The sequence below is a fragment of the Puma concolor genome, chromosome B1 (genome assembly GCF_028749965.1).
Source record: "Puma concolor isolate L17-30 chromosome B1, mPumCon1.1.hap2, whole genome shotgun sequence".
NCBI lineage: Eukaryota > Metazoa > Chordata > Mammalia > Carnivora > Felidae > Puma > Puma concolor.
This window is the reverse complement of record NC_141670.1, coordinates 16,567,137-16,587,778: the sequence shown is the minus strand read 5'-3', so window position 1 is coordinate 16,587,778 and position 20,642 is coordinate 16,567,137. Positions and strand designations below refer to the sequence as shown.

Genomic DNA, 20,642 nt, shown 5'->3' with positions numbered 1-20,642 from the left:
CTGTCTGCAGACTGGTGAACCCTTCCCGCTCCGCTGCTATGCAAGAGTTTGGCATGCTGCGTGTGCGTGTGCATGAAAAAACAAAATCAGGAAAGCTTCTCCTGAAGGCTGTAAACCGAAGACAAGAACTAACTAACCTCTTATGGCTTTTCCAGGCTGACTTAAAAAGCGAGATATTTGTCTTGGGTAAGCCTCCGCGTAGCCCAGTGATGTCTAGGAGACACTGCAGCTCACCTGTCAGAGGGCTCAGCGGTTCCCACAGGGTAGGGTCAGAACGCCCCACCTTGAGTCAGGCACCCTGGCCATTCGCCCCCAGTGGGTGGCTCCTCCTTAATTGTCATTGCTGTGCTTTGCCCGTAAAGTAGGGCCAGAGGTACCCTTGAGACAAAGTGACCCCAACCATGATGAGCTATGAAATCAGATCAACACAAAAATCCTCTGCTGTCTTTAAGCAATGTGTTTTCCTTTTGTGTGTGTGTGTGTGTGTGTGTGTGTGTGTGTGTGTGTGTGTAAGCTTTCCAAAATCCAAAAAGGTCTGACCAGATTCTCATGGTACAAAGGAGGGCGTAGCGTATGTCGTCTTCTACGTCCGTCTCAGGCTTCCACGTTCTCTGTAAATCGCTGTTTTCCAGTTACGGTTTTTAGTGCGAAGAATAAGGCTGCTACCAATCATATACTGAACTCGCACGCTTCCAGTGATGTTTGCTTCTGTGGCATTCCGTTTATTTCAGTTTCTTGTTTTCTTTTGTTTTTCCCTTTAAATCCACGATTCTTGTTGCGAAATACCCTGTTGCTCTGGTGATGTGTGCTACATTCACTCCATGACGCTTTTAAAGCCAATGCTACTGCCCTGGACTCCAGATACTCCCAGGCTCTTGACAGCTTTGATTGAATTTAAGGGTGAAATTACTTTCCCCTGTAACTCTTTGGTTCTGTAACATCACATCAAAAGCGCTTTCCTATGAATGGGTTGTAAATGGTGTTATCAGTTCTGGGGAAGGCAGCCAAGGCTTGTAGGGATTTCCATCTCCTCAAAAGTCAGTCTTTTCACCATTTCTATTTGATAAACCCTGGTTTAACCTCACCTGGTCTATTACATGACTATGCTTTGCAAATATTTAAGGGCCCAATTGATTGCAAAGAGGATTTCCTTTTCTACTTTCAAAAAATGTAGATACCTCTCTGTGTTTAGGCCAATTTTGTGCTTTTTGCTTTGCATAATGAGACCTCGCTTTGTTTCTGAGGTAGAGATTTGGGTTGCCGTAGAGAAAGAGGAATGTTGATTTGAAGGGATTCTTAGACTCACTCACACAAGGGCCTTCTAGAGCCAAAACAAAAAGAAAGATTTTTCCACAATTAATGTGGCCCAGCCATAAATTTCCCATGGGTCAATGAGATGCTATGTTTTGGGTCACCTCAAGTTTTTTTTCTTTGCCAGATGTATACATTATGTACTTATATGTGTTTGGGTGGAACATACATTTTCTATATTCTTTAGATTCATCCAAAGTTGTATACCATCATTTAAGAAGGAAAAATAATCCTATAAACATAAACATGGGACTGTTATTAGGGGAATGTCATCGAATTCTGGTTGGCAAATACTACATCTAACATTTTCTAGACTGAAAAACTCTAGAAGTGCTTATAACTCTTTCAAATATTCTTCCACGTTAGTATTTAAAGTAACAGCCAATCCTCACTCAAGAATCACCAAATACTAGATAGAGCTACCAGAAATGCCTCTGCCGAAGCACAGATAGACAAATGGCTTCTGGACAGACTGCATCTCCCCATCTGAGCTAGGCAAGTAGATGTTTTACTGAAACCAGAGATTCTAGGATATTTCAGACCAGTTCCCTTATGGTTAGGTTGGTTCTGGCTTTGAATATTAGCGTGTGCTTAAAACTTGTCCCATTTGTATCTGCTTTTGATAATTTAAAAAAAATAGCTACACTAAAAGAGAGAGAGAGAGAGGAAAAAAAAAAAAAGATGGCTACATTGCCAAGGAAAAAAGTTAAATATTGAGGATTCCATGAAAACAACATGGCGCTTCATTGGGTTTTCCAATTTTACTATACTCTTAAGACACATGTAGGACTCTCTGAATGTCACAAGTGTATATTCTATATTGCTCACAACACTGCTAAGAAGTTATGAGTAATGAGCAGAGTTAAAACAGAAACAAGCACAGACCTAAAATACGGGTGGCTACACAGAGATCTTTTCTCGAGAATTTAAAACACGGGAAGGGAAGTAGGTAGTCAGAAAGACACATGAATATCTATTCCACAGCGTTCTGTGGTCTTTAAAGTAGCCTTTCAAAACGAATCCAGGCTGAAGGAACGAACTTTGTGAGAGAGCTGTCCGAAGGCAGAAACTTTTAGCATGTTGCTTCCACTAATCACCATTCGGTGGCAATAGAGCGCAAATACGTTACAGATCTTTTCCTCAAGGTTTGCGCCTTATAACACCAGGGCGGGGGAAAGGCAAAAGATAGTCTCCTAAGATAATTGGCTTGTGTATCCATATAGAACATAAACACCTGCCTAAAAGACAAAATAAAGATGTTGATCCACCTTATCCGTCACAGTCATCTTTTACTATGAGTGCCAGTCAACATTTTAATTCTGTTTCTTCTTTTCACTTACTTGTGATTTAAGAAATGATCTTTGAGTTTGGGTTCACTGATCTGAAAAATGAAGCTGGATTGTTACCATGACTGTTTTTACAGGACTGGGACACTCGAGAATTAATTGGCACAGCTCTCTGACAACAGGGGGTTAAGGTTGATGAGGGCACCTATACATAACGGAGGAAGTGTGTCTGTGGGAACGGATTCCCTGAGGGGGACAAGATTCTAATCACCATCCTGACCAACTCTCTGGTTTTAGAGAAAAGGAAGCTCAGGCACATATCCAAGGCTACACTGGTAGTCAGTGCCAATACCATGAAGACAGGAATGTGCCCTATTAATGCTACTTGTTCTTCTATGGACCAAATATTTTTTAAAGAAGTTAATTCAGGGGCGCCTGGGTGGCGCAGTCGGTTAAGCGTCCGACTTCAGCCAGGTTACGATCTCGCGGTCCGGGAGTTCGAGCCCCGCGTCGGGCTCTGGGCTGATGGCTCGGAGCCTGGAGCCTGTTTCCGATTCTGTGTCTCCCTCTCTCTCTGCCCCTCCCCTGTTCATGCTCTGTCTCTCTCTGTCCCAAAAATAAATTAAAAAACATTGAAAAAAAAAATTTAAAAAAAAAAGGAGTTAATTCAAATACTGCAGCTAGTCACATTTCCTCAAAACTGGTTCCTAACTATCCAGATTCACATGGAGACGATTCCTGTTAAAGGTAAACTTAGAAAAGCTCCTGAAGTCACCAAGATAATAGTGCTAATAAAGGCTGCGATAAATCTTGGCCTGAGCATGTGAACAGTGTAGAGACCTGGTAAGTCGGAAAAGGGGGTGGGAGGTTCATTAAAGGCTATAAAGGAAGAGAAAAGACATACTGCGAAGGATTGGTAAAAAACAAGGACGTTACTGGCTGGCTCGCCCAGGAACGTGAGTCCCCTTGAGACATAGACCCCTGTGGCATTAAGGGAGCCACATACTTCTGGCAACAGCCCCATGTTCCCAGTTGTCAAAGGGATGATTCATTTAAATAACTTATGGTGCGAGTTGAATTAAAGGAATTAAAGTAGAATTGTAATGATGACAACAAGAGGTCCCATGTGGACTTTAAAAGTAGATTGTTTTATTTCAATGAACAATCTGATTTTTAAAGCCATATTTAGGGGCACCTGGGTGGCTCCGTCGGTTAAGAATCTGACTTCAGCTTAGGTCCTGATCTCATGGTTCGTAGGTTCGAGCCCCATGTCAGGCTCTGTGCTGATAGCTAGGAGCTTAGAGACTGCTTCAGATTCTGTGTCTCCCTCTCTCTCTCTGTTCCTCTCCGCCTCGCACTCTGTGTGTGTATGTCTCTCTCTCAAAAATGAATAAACGTTTAAAAAAATTAAAAAATTAAGTCATATTCACATTTAACAGAAAAGAGCAATGAAATTTGACCTCCCAGATTTACCAAGCACCGGATGCCATGATAGAAAAGTAAAACTTTTCCTCAACTTAAAAATATTAGAATGACTTAAACTTGTAGAAAGAGCACAACGAAATACATTTTACAAAACATTTTCTCTGAAGATAAGAAAAGATCATCAGATGATATTTTCTTATTTATAACTTTGCTCTGCACTGTAACTGGTGCTATGATGTTTTTGCGAGACAACAGTAGCTGTCCTTGAATGGGCTTTGAAATACAGCATTTTGATTTTTTTAATTCCATTTTTAAATTTTTTTGAGCGATTAACATGAGCATTTTCAATATCATGTGGCTTGAATGTATAATCTTTGGCCAGAAATTTTACTCCTGGAAGTGTGTTCTAAAGAATGTCCAAAAGAAGTAAATAATCCTTTGTATAAAAATGTTTATAGCATTGCTGCTTATGAACGTGTAAAAAGGCTAGACTAAACTTAACTTCGAAAACAAAAAAGGGAAATGGTTAGGAAAACTAAAAAAATATATCTACACCAACGTGAGGGCATATTATTCTGCAGTGGCTTCAAATGAAAAAGAAGACTAGACAACTATCAGAAAATATTAATAGTAATTGATATATATGTATTTTATTTCTGCATAAAAGTTATATATATATATGATTGGATGAGGATTTGAAGAAATTTAATAGGATATAGGCTTGTGGATGGCTTATATTTATTTTACATATAATATTTACTTATTTATATTTTTATGTATGTATTATTTATATATAAGAATTATAGAATTATTCAATACATTTATATTGAATTAAATGGCCTTAAAATGGTTAGAAAATGGTTTAGTTTTGACTTTTCTTAAAATAGTATATTTTATCATTTTAATAATACATACATTGCGAGTAATTTTATATTGATTTATAGAAGTTTTGTATTCTTAAGCCATACACGTTTCCAATCATTTCCATCCACTCTGTAGTCTTAGGTTTATATATTCCATGCACAGACTGCTGAGTGAAATTTCTAAAAAGTAAACACTTCCAATTAATAGACTGAATGCTTAAAGTTTTAGTAATGTAAGTGCCTGGTATCCTTTTTTTTTTTTTTTTTTTTTTTTAATGGTTATGTATTTTTGAGAGAGCACAAGCGGGGAAGGGGCAAAGAGAGAGGGACAGAGGATATGAAGCGGGCTCTGTGTTGACAGCTGCCAGCAGTAAGCCCGATGTGGGGCTCGAACTCATGAACCTGTGAGATCATGACCTGAGCCGAAGTCAGACGCTCAACCGACTGAGTCACCCAGGTGCTCTAAGTGCCTCACCTTCTTATGCTAGAAAGACAGCTTGGATGGGAGGGGAGTGAATACAGAATTGAGGAAGGGGAGGAAATTATAGACTCATAGACTGAAAGGAACCCCAGAGTTCTCCATCCATTCTTGGACCAGTGGGATTTTTATGGACAATTTGCAGGGTAAAATTCCCAGCCTGTCAGTACTCCACTCATAATGCAGGGACCCACGAATTGGCCCTGATGTCTAAGGACATGGATCCATCTAACTCAGTGGTCATCAAGAAGTCACTTTTATAAGTGTCATGCAAACACCTACTTATCGCATTTTAGCACGCAGCCATCATTTAGAAGAGGATGTCTTTGAACTGTGTTGTGAATGAATTGTAATATTTTTCTTTCCCTGAAATGGTAACATTTAGGTAGTCGGTAGAAACGACGTTGAGTTTACATATTCGACAAACATGTTAACTTTATTCGTTGCAATATTTGTGTGGATATGTGGGATGCTAAGGTTTGTCATTTCCAATATTATAAGTATCTATTACAGATACTGGTCTTGATGCTTAGTTTAAAAAGAAAGGAAACTCTTTTGAGAGTTCAGTGCACTGGGAATTTCTACCAATATTTCTCTTCTAAGGTAAAATGTTACATGTTACCTGGATATTGTTTGTTACCCTCTAGTTAAAGTTCTCTGTTTTCTCTTTCTAAAAATGCATGTGTTCTCTCAACATTGAGAACAGAGAGTGTTAATTCAAATGTAGCATGGGATGTCTGCCTATCTACATTTTCATCCGTACTGTATGTGAAAATGTTGTCTGTGAAGGAAAAGTAGAATGAATGTGGGTACTTTGCCTTTAGACTAAATGTGGTTTATTTTCCGCTTGTTTGAGAAAACGCTGAAGAATAAGGTTGTATGAAGGTGTCCAGATTTCCCATTCTAGTGATTTGGTGTCTATGTTCTTGCCATATTCCTGGCCTTTGAAAAATCAATGGGACTAAACCCTGACTTTTCCTTAAAGCTTGAACAGACTAGATTCTAGATACATTCCAAATATTTGAACCTTGGTTATTTTCATTTAATTCAAAGCACCCTTCAAAATATTTGGATTATTAATCCTGCAGAAACCCTTTATTTGGTTTTTTTTCCTTCCTCTTGGTTTTTTACAACAGGAAATATTAAATGTCAAGAAAAGTACCATGCCATTATCCAAATTATCTTTTACTTAGTACCAGTTTAAACGCTGATTACATTGAAAATCATTTCATTTCAGCCACAGCGTCCTGTGTTTACTCATGAAAACATTCAAGGTGGGGGGGAACCGTAAGTATTCTTCTTATCTTCTAAGTTCAAGACTAACCTTGACTCACAAAACAGACAACTGGTGTACCAAAACAGAGGACTTTGCAAGTGAAAGAGGACAAAGTAACTAAAATGAGGCCTCTGTGATCAGTCTCTTTCATAACGTAGAGCAGAAGTTCATTTTAAAAAGAAACCCAATCATTTTGCATAGCAGCCTTTGATTTACACACCAGAAAAACCTAACGGGGCTCCAGTGATGCCTAAGATTTACCAATCTGCCTCCCTCTTTGTTCCACCCACCATGCAAATTCCAGTAACCACGGCTGTAAAGACACAGAAGTGTCCTAACAGTGGTTGTACACATATCTGAAGACCAGAAGAATGTCAAAGTACACCAGAAGTGATAAGTCAGTAACAAAATTCCAAGGTTACCTTTTGACAAAGGTCTTCGGGAATGGCAGCGTATTAAAACAGTCACTGTCATTCAGTTAAATGCCTTTTCCCGCTTACAAATTCCCTCTCCTCTCTGACCCACAAGTCACCTCAAATCGAAGGTGTCACACATTGTCTTTAAGATGCTCTTTGGCGTGTGTATCCATTTCTGCTCCATTTTGCCCATAATAGATGTTCAGCGGCGACCTACTTCCCACTGGCTACTGCCTAGCCTGTAAGTCAGGAGCTAGACCCCTGGGAAGGAGCACGGATGGGAGCACAAACGGAACTAAACCTTGTGAGGTACCCCTGAGCACAAGCAGGGCCTCCAGCCCACGGCGCACGCCCTGCCCCCCTGGGGTAGAGCAAGTGGCCTGGAACCTTCCTGACCTCTGGCTCCCTCCTCACTTCTCAGGGACCTGGCAGTGAGCTGAAAGCATGCTCTTCAGAAACCATCTCTCACCTGAGACTGCCTGTCACCGAGTCCAGCCAGAAAGCTTTTCTTGTTAGGGAAAGATTATGAAAAGAACACGCTGGAAGTAAGAATCATTCCGAGTTCCATTTAACTGAAAAAAATTTTTAAAAATCAAGTATGACCTGTAATTCTAAAGTTTTGGTTTGTTGCCTTATTTAAGCAAATGATAGGAACACAACACAAAAAATAAATTCCAGGCCTGTTTAGGTCTATTGTGTTACCAGCACATCGTATTAAGCAGCTGTTAAGGAGATTACGCATTAATAGGTATATTATGTTATACTGTTTTATGTCATAGAAAGTTAATACTTCCAAGTGTGGTCATTTGGGTATTTATGGAAACCACAGAGCTCACAGGTGGGAGAAGGCACTTTTTCAAGGTCCTGCTGTGGACTTTAGAAACATCTACTAAACATTACTAAATTTCTATTTGATTACAACCCCAAGGAGTGGGATGATGGGGTGTCACTTAATTTCTTTCATTTAAAAAATAGATTGGAATGAAAATAGGTACCTAAGGTTATAATGTTGCCGCAATTCAGAACTATAATAAAATGTGTTACAGGAGACATTGCAAGTTATAGAGACAGCTTCAAACTTGGCTGAGCATTTTTTATTTAAAAGACAAATTTCTTTTTGAAGCATCCTGACCTCACCACCATCATTCATCTCACCGACACATCTTTCAAAATAGCATTTTAATTGTAATTCGGCTGCATTTCCTGTCGTGCAACACTGGTTTTGAAAGCCAGCAGAGGCAGAGGGGTTTCCGGAAGGTTTGTTTATGTTTTCCATGAAACTCCCAATTTTTTTCCTTTTCCTTTTTTTTTTTTTTTTTTTTTTTTTTATGTGTGTGTGGTCTAATTAAACCCGAATGGTAAGTAAATGTTGAGAAGCATACTGGCTTTTGTCATACCAAAGTGAAGTAGGAGTTTGTGCCAATTTTGGTTTTTTTTAGCCCTTGGGACCTTGAGATTCTTCAAGCAGCTGGGGTTTGGTGGCCTTAAATGGGCCTGTCTCCATAAGAGTTTGGACAAGTGCCCGAGGGAAGAAGGCTGAAGCCTCAAAAGCTCAATCAGAGAATCAGTGTTTCCCAAAGGGAAAGCTTCAATGTATATCCATAGAATCAGCAGCCCAGGAACGACTTTCTCCCTCAAATGTGACACTGGCAAAGGGACCAGGTTGAAATCAACTTTCCCCATATGAATTTAGAAAAGATAGCGTCCCTTCACCAGAGCAGCCTCCAAATCAAATCCTTAAAGCAAACAACAAAATAATAGGTCTCCTCTAATCAGGGCTGGCCCTGTGGAAATATCGAAATTAAGCAATGTTGGTTTTCAACACCTCCCTGTCTTTTTTACCACTGCTCTGGGATTCTGGCTACCTTTCTCTGTCCTTCTCCTTAATCAGAATCCTTTTTCAACAGAAGACATCAGATGCCCAGTTTCAAAAGAGTACAAGTGGCAGAAAAGATTCCCTAGCAGGATAAAATATTAACAGGGAAAGACAGCTCTAATGTTGTGATTTCAGGCTTTGGTACCAGCCAGAGAAAATAATGTATTCTAGGAGATGATGTTAGGCATCACATCTCACCAGCTCTTTCCCAGACAACCACCACCATCGCTAACCCCCACCACAAGCCAACTTTATCTGGGTCCCCCAATCTGAAAAAGTTCACGGACAGAGAGGAAAGCCAACGGAGCCATGCCCCTGATTTATGACATGCTGTTTGCGTTCAAATGGTAGAATAGTTTTGTTCCACCAAAATGTGATTTTCTGACTGAATGAAGTAATTAGATGTAAATCATTCTTGTTCCAGCAGTATTCAATATTATCTGCTTTCTAAAGTTGACCTTAAAAATCCAAAGTGCCCTGAAATGTGGTTTTTATTTTCTTGCATTGGCAGAATTACACAGCTGTTATAAGAAGCAGCAAAAACAAAAGTTCACTGAGTTTTTAAAATCCCCCTCATTCTATTGGTAATATTTTAATAGTGATAGAAAGTTTTCATGTTAATTGCATATCAATTGCTTCTTGAACTGCTCAGCGGCTAGGACTTGTGTCTTCACTTTCCGAAATGCCAATCCATGTTAATATGCAGTAAAATACATACTATTTTGTTAACCACAAATTCAATTTTACTGATCAATGTCACCCAAATAAAGGCGTTCAAAGAATTCAGGCAGAAAAAGGAGACTGGTAGCATTCTGTCAGTAATTCTTTTTTACATAAAATTATTTCAAGGGAGAGTTCCAACATCAAACACAATTTCTCCAGGACCTATTTTAAAACGAAACTTATACCCATAATCTATTGTTTGATATTGGCTCAGTAATCAGTGAGCATAGAATACACCTGCTTGACTTCAGAGGTGAATTACATCAGATTTTCAAATTCTAAATCCTCATAGAACACTGATTCCAACTATAAAACTAAGTGGCTGTAAAGAATTCCTGTTGGCGGAAAAAATAACCTTTTCTTTTACAGTAATCCCCACATAGCGATTTAGAAGACATGACTAACACAGTTTGCACATCTCAGTTTAGAATCACTTGAAAATTCAACTTGGAAGTCCCAATTATTTGCTTTTGATTATAGTCAGCTAAACCTGTAACCCTTTCTCATTTTTACATTGCTGGATAATGCACATATCACTTCTTTTATAGTCTATACTCTTATTTAATGTCTTCATGATATCTATGAGTGGACAATTGGAATCCAGGCCTGATTTAGAAATGTCAAAATGTTTTAATCCAACTTGTGGATACTCTAACCTTCCACAAATACTCCTCACTGTAGTTTTGAAATGCTATCAAAGTGGTCTAAGTCCCATGAAAATCTAAATATTTCTATTTACTTTTCACGCTTACCAAAGATTTATACTAATTTCACATGTTAATAAGAATAGAAACGTTGACAGTAAAATGACTATTGTATAATTTTCTATAGTTTCACAAAGGTGTAAAGATTTGTTTTTAAACGCATCCATTTGTCCTGTTTAAGGTTTCAGGCTCTGTATAACTATACTCCTAGGAATGAAGATGAGCTGGAACTCAGAGAAAGCGATGTCATTGATGTGATGGAGAAGTGTGACGATGGATGGTTTGTGGGTATGTGTACACTTCCTTCCACACCCTCCTTCCACACCCCTTTGGCCGCCTTAGAACTTGCTCGTGTTTGCTCACTTGCGATAGACAAAGGCACTTGCGATGCCTCGGATCTTTCACACATTGCCCTGCATTTTTAATATGGCTTAGTATCTACTGCTTTGGCCATACGTGATTTTTCTGCTAGTTTTAGTTCCACTTCCACTGAGAGAAGCAAATGTCTTCGAATAGCACCAACCAGGAAAGACTGAGGTCTAAGAACCATAACAACGGTGTTTCCTAAACGAGAAACAGTATCACTCTGTCGGGTGGGCGGTTAGGTGTCCGCAGTGAGGATCTAATTGGAAAAAAACAAGACGCAGCGAGCAGTTCATCTACTTACTAGGTCTGATGTTAAGTGCCCTGAAAGTTCAATGATCCACCTTTATGTTGATTTTTGGTAAAAGTTGAGAGAGGTTCCATTCTTACCACTTAAAAGGCAATCACGTTCTTACCATCTTAAAAGAAGACTAGAGCTTTTCTGAGAAAACTTTTGTAGATAAGAGAATCATACAATGGGACACACAGGAAAGAGGTAAGAAAAAGAAAGAAAGAAAGAAAGAAAGAAAGAAAGAAAGAAAGAAAGGAAGGAAGGAAGGAAGGAAGGAAAGAAAGAAAGGCACAGGGGAGAGAGGAGACAAGATGAGGGAACCAGGGCTTTCTATAGACAGGTAATCAGTGAGGAAAATAATCAAAGAACCGAGCAGACACCAGCCTCTGCTTCTGTTCATATTAATCCCCCCATTTAGAACAAAAGTAAATGGCTAACCCACACAGGTGAAAAGAAAATCAAACCAAGACAAGAAGTTCCAGAATGTAAATGAAACCGTAGAGCCTCTCTTCACTCCATTTGCGCTAGAAATCCTACGGAAGAATTCAGCACACCAACCTTTATTAACAGTTTCAAAGGAATTCTGTCATTTGAAACCGAAGGCAATCATGATGATGGCCAGTCGTACCTGATGATGAACCCGTCTACAAATAGTTCTTGGCCTTTTTTTTTTCTTTAGTGACTGTAAATTTTTATGTTTTATCAAGGACTCTGGCAGTGCTATTTGTAAATGAATGAGGCGGCATTCAGCGTGATCTTCTATGACATCACAAAACTGGATAGTCCCTGATAGGCCATTGTTACACCGTGTCGCACTTTTCTAGTCCATCCCATCACACTGCCAGCCTTGTCTTTATTTAGATTGTCCTTGAAAACGTCACTTCCTCCAGTGCTTTTTCCTTTCCTCACTCTTGCCTAGCAGCCTTGGTGATGGAGCATCGTTATACTGTTAAGTGTAATATCATTACACTTAAAACCCCCCCCTTCAGCAGGATTGTCTTTCCCTTCAGGCAGGGAGGCTGAGCTTTTTTTTCCCTTTAGTCTGGTGTGGGCTGGGAGCGCAGCGCCGAACCTTCGGAGGCAGTGAAGGCGGCAGGCAGTACAAATAAAACCGCTCACTTTGTCGGCTATGCCTCCAAGTGAGTTTGCTCTCTTTCCCAAACCCTGCTGGGCTTGCTCTCTTAGTGAAGGCTTGTAAATGAAGAGCTTTCAAGACCGCAAAGAAAAACCGATTATTTCATTGCTGTCCCGTTTCGTTTGCTGCTTCTATTTTCAGGAACCTCGAGAAGAACCAAATTCTTTGGTACTTTTCCCGGAAACTATGTCAAGAGGCTGTGAATCACTCTCCCTCCTTTTTACGCTGCATTTCAGCACCGCATCTGTATAACCTTGCCTGAAAGATACCCTTAGGCCTCCTCCTCCCGCTGTCCTGCCTTCCAGTTTCCAGTAGAAGTCATCCACTGTCACCATCTCTATCTGCCACCAGACCACCAGCAAAGGAACTTCCTGCTGCCCCGCCCTGGGGAGGCTAGCGGACTCGCTTCCGCATGAAAGTGCATATCCCTGATGTCTGCTCTAAACTTTGAGAAGTCGATACGTGAGATCAGAAAGAAAATCATTGTAGTTAGAAAGGGTTACGTATTTGAGGCAAAAAAAAAAAAAAAAAAAAAAAAAAAGGAAATGTCTCAAGGAGACTCTCTAGTTCACTTCGAAAGATATTCTCCCCTCAGGCAGCCAGAGATTGTGTTTTACTAAATGCTGTGGTTTGCATTTTCGCATCCTTAGCTTGGCAGTGTATTTTCCTTTCACGAGTTTGCCTAGTGTCCTGGTTTACACGACATGAAAACTGTACTTCGGCTATCGTTTGCCTGCACTTATATATTGTAATACGCACAGTGATTACAAAAATCTAAAGCAAGAGTAGGAAAGTTAATCCGAATGAGTGTGATTTTGTTGATTGAATGTGAGTTTTCAAATAGGAGCCTTTTCCTGCAGTCTCTTCTGTACTTTTTAGAAGTGCAAACCGTAAGTGATTAAGAGCCTTTGGTAATAATCATGAGACTATAAGAGGTTTAACTAGACTACAAAAAAAAACAAAAACAAAAACAAAAAAAAACCTACTGTGTTGTAAAGTTGCATTGCTATTTTATATTAAAATGTAATAATCAGCATCATGAACAATGAGCTCTTAGTGTTTTATTTATCTGATAAAATTTTAATAAAAACAGTGTTAGTGAGAGGTGCAAAGAATTATCCTAACGTAGACACTTGAAAGTATCTGTAAGCAATATTCATAGGTAAGATTTCACTGTGTGCACACATATACATTTGAGATTGTGTGAAAACAGACAATCCATATGGTATGTTGTACATTTTATGGAAATGTAAAGGAATCCCACACATTATTTTATAGAAATAGAGTACTTCAGAAGCATCACAAGTATGAAGGCTGGTTTTAGCAAGGATTATGATCAATACAATTATTTTTACTATGATAATTATTTTTCTTCTATGGAACTCAGAATCCTGGCTACATTTGAGGACAGGAATATGTTGAGCCTGATTTTCCTGGTGTGTGTAAAAATATTTCCTCGGAATACATTAGGCACTTTTTAGAGGCAATGTTAAATCATTCGGGTTATATTTTCTGCCCTGAAGTAGACATTTACAAAATGGTTTTGGGACCTGAAAGATTTAATGTGGTCAACAGTGCCTGAATTACACATACCTTGAGAACTAGCTTTGTATTTCTTATGACTTTGCATAAGAACTATTCATATTTGGATCTTGAGCACCTTATAGATAAAACTTTTTATGGCGTTTCTTCTGTGGACAGTGATTGATCTTTTCACAATGTACGTAGACCCTAGCATTTTGTACATATGTTTGCTCTTTTGTACAGACTATTTAGTTGTTGAGAAAATGGGAATTTCCTAATTTGGTCTTTATCCTTCACTTTAAACTAAGCTAAAACACTTTCAACAGATTATCCTTTACATATCCCACAGATCACAAGCACGCCTTGATTGCGCGATTCTGTAAGATAGCATTTATGCAAAAGTTTATGAACTTACAAGATCTGAGCAGCCAAACTGAAATGTACATAAATACTGATTACAGAGGAATCTCATTAGAAAGAAGGTAAAGAAACATCTTTGAGTAGACTACCTTGATTACTGTCAAATTCACAAGCAGCTTTATATTTTAAAGGCTTTGGGTTTGAAATTGAGTCAACTGCATGCAGCTTTGCTGATAAATGAATATTTATCTTTGATGCCATTTATGAGAAAAGATTTCAATATCTGTTGCCTGTCATATTTAAGAAAAATTACTGTTTCTACTCTCTGTATCTGATTTTAAAAGGAAAAATATTCATACCTGGCTTTCAGCTTATTGACTTTGAATTCTTATAAGCGAAGGTCATTGTGTTTTTCTTGAATAGACATCTAATAAATTTTGCTTGGAAGTATACTTTAGTTTTTCTTTTTGACATTTCTCCGTAAGAAAATTGTGTAGTTTACCCCCAATTTCTTCCGTAAGCCAAGAGAAAATGCATTTACTCTATGTTCTCCTGATACACAAATGGAGAAAAGATGTATATGCACAGCTCAGAGAAGAAATATTCTTTAAACTCATCACTAAACCTCATTTGCGGAATGAATACTCTTTGGCTGAAAATCACCACTCAGCTAAAAGCAACACATTTAAAAATATTTCTGCCTCAGAAACAGCTATTTTTCCAAGAAGAAGTTAATTACAAGAAGTTGGAAGCACTTTTTCAACTCAACTACCTTAAATTTTAAAATTATTTCCCTAAAAAGCTTTATCACCATCGGCATGGGCAGTCCCTGGTAATACCCACAAGCTTTTGGCAAATTTCAAATTATGTGCTTTTCTCACACACAAATAGTAAAGGGCTAGCTCCACACCTTGGATCCTTTCTAATAGACCTTGGATCCTTGTGGCTCTATGTGTATCAACCCTCATCGACATCTATCTCTCGCATTCAGAAACACATACATTCCTCTGTTGGCAATTGCGTTATCAGAGGTGTTTTGTCAAGTTGGTTCACCTTAATTCTCACCTTGGACCCTTCCATTCCATTGGATGACTTCCACTGTATATTAGCTCTCCACCAAAATGTGTTCCCTTTGTGTGAAGAATATGCCCCAGAATATTCTTTTGTTCCTGTTTCCATCAGAGCACTTATGGGTAATTTCACCAGGTGAATCTGAATCTGATAAGGTCGGGGTGCTTATTTGTGTCTCCGGGTGTCTCCCATTGCTCTCTTCAAGTGAATCTCTTGCCAAATGATCAACGCCCTGAAAATACAAACTGGGATTTTAAAAACACACCCATCAAAATCTAGATTCCCTCTTCCCACTTGAGAATTACTCACTTGTGCTTCTCCGTAAAATCTGCTGAAATGGCGTAGCAGCCTTATCAAAGCCCCGAGCCCAGGAACCCCCTCCACACCTTTGCGGTTTGCCCAGACTTGTATCCCCGCCATGCGGGTACTGCTCTGAGGTCCAGAGCAACTACACCACAGTGTGACGTGCCTGCGATGCCTCCTCGTTGTGGATGCCAGGATTCCAGGTGGAATCTTGAATTACTTTTTGCTTTAGAATTGCCTCACACTTAGTAACCTATCTTACTTGAATTTATGTCAACGCATGCTCATCATCATACACCAAAAATTACTTTAAGGCATGTCATTTATGCTACTAGAAGCCTCCCTGGCAGGTGGAGTAGGATCCCTTGTTGCAAACTCAATATGGCAGGGCCTGTAAAGCACTGTCTGCTTATCCGCCTCTATCTGCTGTGGACTCACATCTGTGCACTAACTGGCCATCTCAGTCGGTGAAAGAGTAGCAACAAGGGACCCTCTGGTACCTTAGTTGCAAATTTTAATCCCTCCTTTAGCGACACCCTCACTAAAAGCAGGTATGCCCAGCTCTTATTTGATGGAAAGCAAAAAGAACCTGTTTGAGTAACTGTTCCCATGATCATTCACTGCTTGATCTCTGTGTAGGTGGTCAGTTCGTGTGGCCTGATTATTTCTTCCTATTCTTGTCCAGATTCCAGCCGCAAGAGGTGGTCTACTTTGAGGAATCAGGTAATCCAAAAGACTCAGTATTCTGTCAGCTTCCAAAAGTCTGTTTATTTAAAGACTGAATCATTCCATCTTCCTTTCCAGATTATAGCCTTCTAATAGCTATTTACGTATAGTTATGGTTTCAAATCATGTCCTCATCGTGAATGATTGGGTCAGAGCACAAGCAGAGACTGGCATTATTAATAAGTGGTCTACACCAGGGATTGGCAACCTAAGGCCTGTGGACCAAATTCAGCTTGCTACCTGTTTTTTTATGGCTTGCAAATTAGGAATAACCATTGGCGTCCCACTATTTGTATAGATAGACATTGGCGATCAATTTGATGATAGGGAACACAAATTTTGAACCCCAATTAAGTGAAATGTTGTCTCCCCAGAAAAAGAATCTGTTTCCTCTCACTGGTAGATCTATACTAAAAACTTTACCCCAATATTACTGTATTTTGAATTTCATCAATAAACTGGTGGAAATTTGTTTTCTCTTTGTTACATAATTGTGTACATACTATCCTCAATTTTGCCTCCTGGCACACAAAACCTAAAATATTTATTATCAGTCTCACTAGAGACAAAGCCTGTGAAACCCTGGTCTATGCCAACTGACAGCAACAAACCGGAAAACTGACCAGAGGGAAAGGAACACTGAACGTCCGCTGTATTACCAGGGGGTAACTTACATGCGTCCCACGGGTTTATCTTCACAACAAATCTAAGAGGAAATCAGCTTTGTGCCTATTTTATAGGTGACGAAGCTGAGGCTCTGAGAAGTTGATATGAAATAGAAGATGGAAATCAGATTCAAAATATGGTTTGTCTATCTTCCAAGCCTGTGCTCTTTCTTCTAAATCAACCAAGCTTGGGGCGCCTGGGTGGCTCAGTCGGTTAAGCGTCCGACTTCAGCTCAGGTCACGATCTCGCGGTCCGTGAGTTCGAGCCCCGCGTTGGGCTCTGGGCTGATGGCTCAGAGCCTGCAGCCTGCTTCCGATTCTGTGTCTCCCTCTCTCTCTGCCCCTCCCCCGTTCATGCTCTGTCTCTCTCTGTCTCAAAAATAAATAAAACGTTAAAAAAAAAAAAAAAGATAATACTAAATCAACCAAGCTTGGCGCTAAACACACTGTTGATCTAACTGTGCGCTCCGAGTTAAACAGCTACATCCGCTTGCCTCCTTCAGCCCCATCATTTTCCCAGACTCTGCCGTCACGAGCAGCCAGCCACTCATAACAGCCCCTTGCTGTTCATGGGATGACGAGAGAGGGTGTAATAGCGAAATAGTGTTTCCCTGAGGAAAGCTAACTTTCGATTCTAAAAGCACATGGTGACCAGGGAGAAAATGACTTTGATTATTGACGTTTTAATTGAGCATAAGCCTGTCCATGAGTTATGATTCATTATGGCCCTACGGGCTGTTGCTTATGAGCCAACTCAGCTCTGGGAAACTCTGGGTGCTTTGGGAAGTTCTTGGTATTGTTGAGCCACTGGGAGAGAGACAAGCCCAGCATGCTCTAGGAACGCAGCGTGCTTACAGAACATCTTTTCAATATACCAAGTCCCAGGATACGCTAGCCATTCTCCGCTAGACGACTCGCTAAGCCTTAGCTCACTGCTAAATTCAGCCACTCAGCTCAGGAAAATTCCATCTGAGCTCATGCACATACATATATCTTGACCCAAAAAACTTTCAGTGCAAGACAGAAATCTGCCTAGCAAATCTTCACCTGTTCTTTTGGGGTTTCTTGTTTCATCCTTTTCCCTAAAATACGATGGGTGACTCAGTAGTCCCAGTGTCTTCTAAAAATAAGTGCCATTTCAAACAAAACTCTTGTTACCAATAACAACACCCGTGGACAAGTGTCAAGGAAGCTTGAGAATGACTTCTTGAAGCATTTTTTTCCTTTTTAATTATACAGGCAACAGACACTTAACGGGAAAAAATTAGAAATATAAATGAGTAAAAAGAAGAAACATAGAATCACTTAGGGTACGGATTACACTTTGGAATACACTCTACCAGAGTGTTTTCTGCACGTGCAGATTAGTGTGTTTCTAGTACGTAGTGTGCAGGCAAAAGTAGATTCATACCGAACATACTGTTTCATAACCTGCACTTAATATTGAGCAGGACTCTGAAAACTAAGAAGAAGGAGGAGGAGGAGGAGGGGGGAGAAGAGGGGGAGAAATCAGGTTTCCAAGTCAATGTGACACTACCAAGGTTCATAAAAAGAGCGAGGAAAAGTCAAAGTCAATCCCCAGGACTTACGAACCTGTAATTAATTCAAAGTCAAGAGGCAAGAATTACAGAATTACCACTAGGCTGGAAAATCTGTTGCAATCTGAGGAATTGCTATGGGGAGGAGAGAAACGATGAAGAGGGAAAAGAAAATAACATTTATTAGCCCCCTACCATAAGCTATCACACGTGTGAGGCATTTTTATAGCTAAGGAGTGGCCAAAGAAACAGAGATGTTAAACTGAAATATATGTGAACCTCAGAGCAGTGGAATGCAACCTCCAAACCATCCTGGACATTAGCAAAGTGCACAGGTTTTGAGTCAAAACTGACAGGACAGATAATCATTTATTTTGAAAGTAGATGTATTCCAGACAAGTTAGATCGAAAACGTCTTTATAATGTGAAAGCACAGCGCTGCTCACCCAGGACAATGTTGTTTCTCTCCTAGGGGACACTAGGCAATGTGTGGAGACATTTGTGCTTGTCACAACTCGGGGTGGCAGATATATCACTGCTGGCGTCCAGGGCGTAGGGGCCAGGAATGCTTCTAAACCCTCCCGGATACAGGGCCGTCCTCACAACAAGTATCCAGCCCCACATGTCTGTAGTGCTGAGGTTGAGAACTGCTGCTCGGGGGAACCCATACTACTTAGGGGAATCATACCGTAGCTCATTTTATTAAACATTTTTTTTTAATCCATGGTTAAAGAGCCGAGAGCCAGAGGCCTAATGGTCTCTATATTCTCCCTACATCTGGCAATACCAGATACTTTGGCAGAAAGCAGTCCCTCTTCCCAAATTTGGGAGGTAAGAACAAAATGCATACAAAAGTAAATATGGAGTAAGATAATAGGTGATTGCTTATAGATAAACATTAATCTGTGGGAAATCTCTGTGGACAAAATGGCCCATCTAGAGCAGAGTACATTCTCTCCTACAGAGGATCTCAGAGAGAGTGTAGTTGTGTCAGGGGCTGGGTGTGTGAGGTAAGATGAGTTCAGTTATTAGGAAGCTGTTCGTAGGTCTCATGGTTGGTGAAGAGAGACTCCACCTCCTTCCAGAAGACATGCAGACCATACGGGGTTCGCGACGAGGCTAGCCTAGGCTCTGAGTGAGAACCTGGAAGGTGCCGTCTCCTGAGGCTTAACTTGAGGCATCCAACTGTGCCCCTCAAATCATTCACACCATCTGCAGTGAGAGTCACATCTACGTTCCTAGTGAATAAAAGACTGGGAACATTCTCGTCTCTAGTCAACATCTGCAGGAATAGCGACCGTTTAAACACAAAACGAGGAGCTCAGTCTCTGGTATGGCTGACCTATATCCCCCCAAATTCGTATTTCAGGTGAAGCCCTAACCACCAGGACCTCAGAATGTGACTGTGATTGAAGGTAGGGCCTTTAAAGAGGTAAATAAGGTAAAATGAGATCAGATGGGTGGCCCCTAATCCAGTATGACCGCGGAGATTCGGACACAGATGTGCGCAGAAAGTAGACCGTGTAAAGACCCAGGGAGAAAACAGCTACCTCCAGGCCAAGAAGAGAGGCCTCCAGGAGACTCCGTTCCTGTTGACACTTTGATCGTAGACCTGTAGCCCCCCAATGTGAGAAAATAAATTTCTGTTGCTTAAGTCACCCAGTCTGTGGTCCTCTGCGATGGCAGTACTACAAAAATAATCCAGTCCTTCCCTCGGGACCTCTCACCTCTACACCCTCTTCCTTCTCGGCTCCCCAATTCTCGGTGGGCAGTACACGTATCTTGCTCCCCAGATGACGACTGCAACTCCCCCTCCCCCAACTCTGTCCTCAATCTGACATTTGCATGTAAAAACAAGATATAACAAAGGATAAGTATTGAGTAGTTCCTGCTTATGCCTTCACGGAGAGAAGAGACCCCTTTTCCCTGGCACCGCACGCGTGGGTGTGCACGCGCACGCCCACCCACCCACATGCCCACCCACCCACATAGAGCCACCTTAACAAAAAATAACCAACGGTGTATCCTGTAATGCAGTAAAAAATTCTCGGTCCCAGGAGGTAAAACTTTAGCAAGATCTTCTAACTCACTGTTAATTACACATAAACTTGCATTGACAGGAAAACCCACCATCGACTTATCTTACAGCAGAGGGCTCTGAGTCAGTAGCGGTATCCATCACAGGGAAAGGAGTCCCTATCTCTGATCTTAACTTTCTCCATTGTCTTTGCACATCAACCTGCACATCAGTCAGAGCCTGGGTACCTCCGGGGAGTCTGGAAGGTTCAGTAATAACATACCTTATGG

General features: G+C 40.5%; 2 protein-coding genes across 28 annotated transcripts in view; one reads left to right on the top strand and one right to left on the bottom strand.

Moving 5' to 3' along the window:
- Window positions 1–14,484, top strand: part of SORBS2 (sorbin and SH3 domain containing 2) — a 353,761-nt gene extending 339,277 nt beyond the window's left edge. For 23 of the 25 annotated variants that reach the window (XM_086703238.1, XM_086703239.1, XM_086703240.1 and 20 more), the window contains 3 exons: window positions 6,601–6,650; window positions 10,540–10,646; window positions 12,290–14,484. In XM_086703238.1, coding sequence (XP_086559364.1) covers window positions 6,601–6,650; window positions 10,540–10,646; window positions 12,290–12,351 — 219 coding nt within the window. In that variant the 3' untranslated portion in view covers window positions 12,352–14,484. Of the gene's footprint in view, window positions 1–155; window positions 264–6,600; window positions 6,651–10,539; window positions 10,647–12,289 lie in introns of all 25 variants that reach the window. The other 2 variants (XM_086703237.1, XM_086703219.1) reach the window with 2 other exon arrangements.
- Window positions 1–20,642, bottom strand: part of CFAP96 (cilia and flagella associated protein 96) — a 521,342-nt gene that overhangs the window by 348,357 nt on the left and 152,343 nt on the right. The gene's annotated exons all lie outside the window — the stretch shown is intronic.